The sequence below is a fragment of the Salvelinus alpinus genome, chromosome 22 (assembly GCF_045679555.1).
Source record: "Salvelinus alpinus chromosome 22, SLU_Salpinus.1, whole genome shotgun sequence".
NCBI classification, from domain to species: domain Eukaryota; kingdom Metazoa; phylum Chordata; class Actinopteri; order Salmoniformes; family Salmonidae; genus Salvelinus; species Salvelinus alpinus.
Window position 1 is genome coordinate 45,349,424 of NC_092107.1, and position 5,896 is coordinate 45,355,319.

Sequence of the window (5,896 nt, forward strand, 5' to 3'; positions counted from 1 at the left end):
ACAGAGTATAGTACCACAGAGTATAGTACGGTAGAGTACAGTACCACAGAGTATAGTGCCACAGAGTATAGTACGGTAGAGTACAGTACCACAGAGTATAGTACCACATAGTATAGTACGGTAGAGTATAGTACGGTAGAGTATAGTACGGTAGAGTATAGTACGGTAGAGTATAGTACTGTGGAGTATGGAACTGTAGAGTGTAGTACTGTAGGGTATAGTACTGTAGAGTATAGTACTATAGTACTGTAGAGTGTAGTATTGTTATTCTGTCCTTGAATTGTGTTCTCATGCAAAACTAGACAGATAGCTAACAACTAAGTCTTCAATAAAACTCCCAATGCGTGACTTTTTCTTGAATGAATATATTGAAAACGTTTATGTTGTGAAACTGCAAAATACAGAAAAGAATATACTTTAGTATTCAACTCACATCGACATGCTGCAGCTGTACATTATACATTTCAAGTTGCATAAAAACAAAGCCCGTGCCAAGGTACCATGTATCTGGCATGATGCCAATCCATATAGCTAATTGTTACTCATATGGTAATTGGCTAACTCCTTTCATTACTCAACCACCTCTGTCCAATAACAAAGCATATGACACTAGAAACAGAAACAAAACGAGCCAAGTAATAGAGCTGACAGCATACGTGAAAGACAAGGCAATTTGTGTGAGTAAATGCAACCAACTAACATTGATATGTAAGCAATTCTATCAATAACACGATTATCATCACTAGCGATATGCTTGAATCGAACTTAAACAAATATTTTCCGAGGCTGAAGCGCGATATGTAATAACTACGCTGAAAGACAGCGCAGAGTTGTTGTAGCTGCTTCTATTTTGTAGGTTTGAAGCTTAAATAAGTTTGAAGCTTATTTCCTGCATTTCTACACATTTAGTCATGGGGTGCATTGTCTGTTGTTGTTGTTGCAGTTTTAAAGATTATTTTATTGAAATTCTACACATTTTAGTCATGGGGTGCATTGTCAGTTGTTGCAGTTTTAAAGATTATTTTATTGCAATTTTATACATTTCTAATGCATATTGATGTGATATTAGAGTGACTCAAACATAACAACAATAGCTATTGGCTAAGATTATTCTTTTTTAAAACAGTAGCTGACATGGGCTAGTTGATCTGGACATTTCTGACCAATAGCTCGGTAAGATATGCAATGACTGACATGACAAGAGGAACTGTAGATGTAATACCCAATTTCAAAATAGCACCTTGTGCATTCTATACTGAACAAAACTATAAAACGCAACATGCACCAATTTCAAAGAGCTACAGTTCATATCAGGAAATCAGTCAATTTAAATAATAGGCCTTAATCTATGGGTTTCACATGTCTGGGCAGGGGTCCAGCCATGGTTGGGCCTTGGAGGGCAGGGGTCCAGCCATGGTTGGGCCTGGGAGGGCAGGGGTCCAGACATGGATGGCCTGGGAGGGCAGGGGTCCAGCCATGGTTGGGCCTTAGAGGGCAGGGGTCCAGCCATGGTTGGGCCTGGGAGGGCAGGGGTCCATCCATGGATGGGCCTGGGAGGGCAGGGGTCCAGACATGGTTGGGCCTTAGAGGGCAGGGGTCCAGCCATGGATGGGCCTTAGAGGGCAGGGGTCCAGCCATGGTTGGGCCTGGGAGGGCAGGGGTCCAGACATGGATGGGCCTGGGAGGGCAGGGGTTCAGCCATGGTTGGGCCTGGGAGGGCAGGGGTCCAGCCATGGTTGGGCCTGGGAGGGCAGGGGTCCAGCCATGGTTGGGCCTTGGAGGGCAGGGGTCCAGCCATGGTTGGGCCTGGGAGGGCAGGGGTCCAGACATGGTTGGGCCTGGGAGGGCAGGCGTTCAGCCATGGTTGGGCCTGGGAGGGCAGGGGTCCAGACATGGTTGGGCCTGGGAGGGCAGGGGTCCAGACATGGTTGGGCCTGGGAGGGCAGGGGTCCAGACATGGTTGGGCCTGGGAGGGCAGGGGTCCAGCCATGGATGGGCCTGGGAGGGCAGGGGTCCAGACATGGATGGGCCTGGGAGGGAAGGGGTTCAGCCATGGTTGGGCCTGGGAGGGCAGGGGTCCAGCCATGGTTGGGCCTTGGAGGGCAGGGGTCCAGCCATGGATGGGCCTGGGAGGGCAGGGGTCCAGACATGGATGGGCCTTGGAGGGCAGGGGTCCAGCCATGGTTGGGCCTTAGAGGGCAGGGGTCCAGACATTGTTGGGCCTGGGAGGGCAGGGGTCCAGCCATGGTTGGGCCTGGGAGGGCAGGGGTCCAGCCATGGTTGGGCCTTAGAGGGCAGGGGTCCAGCCATGGTTGGGCCTGGGAGGGCAGGGGTCCAGCCATGGTTGGGCCTGGGAGGGCAGGGGTCCAGCCATGGTTGGGCCTGGGAGGGCAGGGGTCCAGCCATGGATGGGCCTGGGAGGGCAGGGGTCCAGCCATGGTTGGGCCTTGGAGGGCAGGGGTCCAGCCATGGTTGGGCCTGGGAGGGCAGGGGTCCAGCCATGGTTGGGCCTGGGAGGGCAGGGGTCCAGCCATGGTTGGGCCTGGGAGGGCAGGGGTCCAGACATGGTTGGGCCTGGGAGGGCAGGGGTCCAGCCATGGTTGGGCCTGGGAGGGCAGGCACACTCACTTGGCGCCCAGGCCCACCCACTGGAGAGCATGGCCCACCCAATCAGAATACATTTTTTCCCCACAAAAGGGCTTTATTTACAGACAGAAACAGTCCTCAGCACCACAGACGATCTTAAGTATTGTGTTGTGTGACAAAACTGTACATTTTAAAGTGGCCTTTTATTGTCCCCAGGACAAGGTGCACCTGTATAATGACCATGCTGTTTAATTATCTTCTTGATATACCACACCTGTCAAATGGATGGATTATCTTGGGAAATGAGAAATGCTCACTAACAGGGATGTAAACTAATTTGTGCACAACATTTTAGAGAAAGAAACTTTTTGTGCGTATGGAACATTTCTGAGATCTTTTATTTCAGCTCATGAAACATGGGACCAACACTTTACATGTTGCCTTGATACTGTTATTCAGTGTACAATAAAATTTTTCAAGAGTAAGTTTAAAGCTGGACTGAGTTCCTTTTCTTTTTGAGGGAGGAGGGGATCCCGTGCCTCGCTGCCGACCTCTCACGCCCCCCTCTAGGGGCTCCACAGTTTGGGAATCACACGTGTTTAGTGCCGTATTGCCGTATTGCATTAGTAGTTAATTGCACTGTTTGTGACATTAAACTTTATGATTTCCCGGAACAGCTACTACAATATCCCAATAGAGTTAAAGGAGCTTCCGTCATTTAATGACCATCTATTGAGGTCGATGGTACAATCTTGAACCTTATTTTAATTAATTAATGAGGCGGGAACTAAGTCAACCAATGTCAGGGTAGAGAACAGTCCCATTAATGAGGCGGGAACTAAGTCAACCAATGTCAGGGTAGAGAACAGTCCCATTAATGAGGCGGGAACTAATCAACCAATGTCAGGGTAGAGAACAGTCCCATTAATGAGGCGGGAACTAAGTCAACCAATGTCAGGGTAGAGAACAGTCCCATTAATGAGGCGGGAACTAAGTCAACCAATGTCAGGGTAGAGAACAGTCCCATTAATGAGGCGGGAACTAAGTCAACCAATGTCAGGGTAGAGAACAGTCCCATTAATGAGGCGGGAACTAAGTCAACCAATGTCAGGGTAGAGAACAGTCCCATTAATGAGGCGGGAACTAAGTCAACCAATGTCAGGGTAGAGAACAGTCCCATTAATGAGGCGGGAACTAAGTCAACCAATGTCAGGGTAGAGAACAGTCCCATTAATGAGGCGGGAACTAAGTCAACCAATGTCAGGGTAGAGAACAGTCCCATTAATGAGGCGGGAACTAAGTCAACCAATGTCAGGGTAGAGAACAGTCCCATTAATGAGGCAGGAACTAAGTCAACCAATGTCAGGGTAGAGAACAGTCCCATTAATGAGGCGGGAACTAAGTCAACCAATGTCAGGGTAAAGAACAGTCCCATTAATGAGGCGGGAACTAAGTCAACCAATGTCAGGGTAGAGAACAGTCCCATTAATGAGGCGGGAACTAAGTCAACCAATGTCAGGGTAGAGAACAGTCCCATTAATGAGGCGGGAACTAAGTCAACCAATGTCAGGGTAGAGAACAGTCCCATTAATGAGGCGGGAACTAAGTCAACCAATGTCAGGGTAGAGAACAGTCCCATTAATGAGGCAGGAACTAAGTCAACCAATGTCAGGGTAAAGAACAGTCCCATTAATGAGGCGGGAACTAAGTCAACCAATGTCAGGGTAGAGAACAGTCCCATTAATGAGGCGGGAACTAAGTCAACCAATGTCAGGGTAGAGAACAGTCCCATTAATGAGGCGGGAACTAAGTCAACCAATGTCAGGGTAGAGAACAGTCCCATTAATGAGGCGGGAACTAAGTCAACCAATGTCAGGGTAGAGAACAGTCCCATTAATGAGGCAGGAACTAAGTCAACCAATGTCAGGGTAGAGAACAGTCCCATTAATGAGGCGGGAACTAAGTCAACCAATGTCAGGGTAGAGAACAGTCCCATTAATGAGGCGGGAACTAAGTCAACCAATGTCAGGGTAGAGAACAGTCCCATTAATGAGGCAGGAACTAAGTCAACCAATGTCAGGGTAGAGAACAGTCCCATATGAAAGGTGAATAAAGGGATGTGACTATGCCTGTCAAATATCCATTCATAAAAGAACAGCTGTTGTTATAACTGCAACCTGACTGTATAGCCATATATTTGGCTTTTCCATATTCAATAACAGTGGAGAGGAGTTGTAGCTAAAGCTGTATGTGGATGACTGTCTGATTATAGCAGCAAATACAAGCTAACACTGTAACTATGTCATTTACAGGGGCTGCTTGATCATAATCATTCGGTAAGAGTGCAAAATTATAATATCTAAAAATTATTTTCTAATTGGCAAGGAGGGCATTTTCCTGAAGTGAAGTGTGAAACACGTTCATAGAGCTCTCATTCTCCAAACTAAACCAGAAGACATAACTCCAAGAGCTTTCCAAAGATTTGCATTAGAGAATGATTAAGCAAATAACTTAAAATCTTATCTTGGAACCATAAATTTCCTTAGTGGATATATTTCTATGTAAATAAGGTCAGGATGGATGTCTTCACCCATACCAGTATTTGGTTCTGAAAAGAGTAGTAATTAGCTTCTTATCTTGTGGAGGAGATACCCTATCTGCAGTGAGCATATCTCCTGTACCCAAAGACTCTCAGAACATTGTGGAGGAGCATAGTCATCTTAGGCTGGGATTGAACCCGATTGTGCGTTGTAGTGTACCTGACATTTAAAGGGGAGTTCAGATTGATCTGTCATACGCAGCAGTTACCATGATTGCAATCTCTGCGAACGTAGGAACATTGCCTTTTGAAATCTTCAAGAGTTTATTGACGCGCCCCTGCGAAAAAAATATAATTAGCATAATAAAAATATCCCCATAAAAATCGGTAATTTAATCCAAAAAATATCCTCTCACTGTCAACTGCATTTATTTTCAGCAAACTTAACGTGTAAATATTTGTATGAACATAACAAGATTCAACAACTGAGACATAAACTGAACAAGTTCCACAGACATGTGACTAACAGAAATTGAATAATGTGTCCCTGAACAAAGAGGGGGTCAAAATCAAAAGTAACAGTAACAGTCAGTATCTGGTGTGGCCACCAGCTGCATTAAGTACTGCAGTGCATCTCCTCCTCATGGACTGCACCAGAGTTGACCGTTCTTGCTGTGAGATGTTACCCCACTCTTCTGCCAAGGCACCTGCAAGTTCCAGGACATTTCTGGGGAATGGTCCTAGCCCTCACCCGCCGATCCAACAGGTCCC

At 46.7% G+C, this 5,896-nt stretch overlaps 2 protein-coding genes across 2 annotated transcripts; one reads left to right on the forward strand and one right to left on the reverse strand.

Annotated features, from left to right (window-relative positions):
• Positions 1-1,694: 1,694 nt before the first annotated feature.
• Positions 1,695-2,534, reverse strand: LOC139549685 (uncharacterized). Its single transcript, XM_071360348.1, has one exon. It carries the CDS (start codon positions 2,532-2,534, stop codon positions 1,695-1,697), a length of 840 nt encoding a protein of 279 aa, XP_071216449.1.
• Positions 2,535-2,564: 30 nt separating this feature from the next.
• LOC139549686 (fibrous sheath CABYR-binding protein-like) lies at positions 2,565-4,688 on the forward strand. The gene is made up of 2 exons (XM_071360349.1): positions 2,565-2,599; positions 3,494-4,688. Exons 1-2 carry the CDS (start codon positions 2,565-2,567, stop codon positions 4,686-4,688), a joined length of 1,230 nt encoding a protein of 409 aa, XP_071216450.1.
• Positions 4,689-5,896: the final 1,208 nt, after the last annotated feature.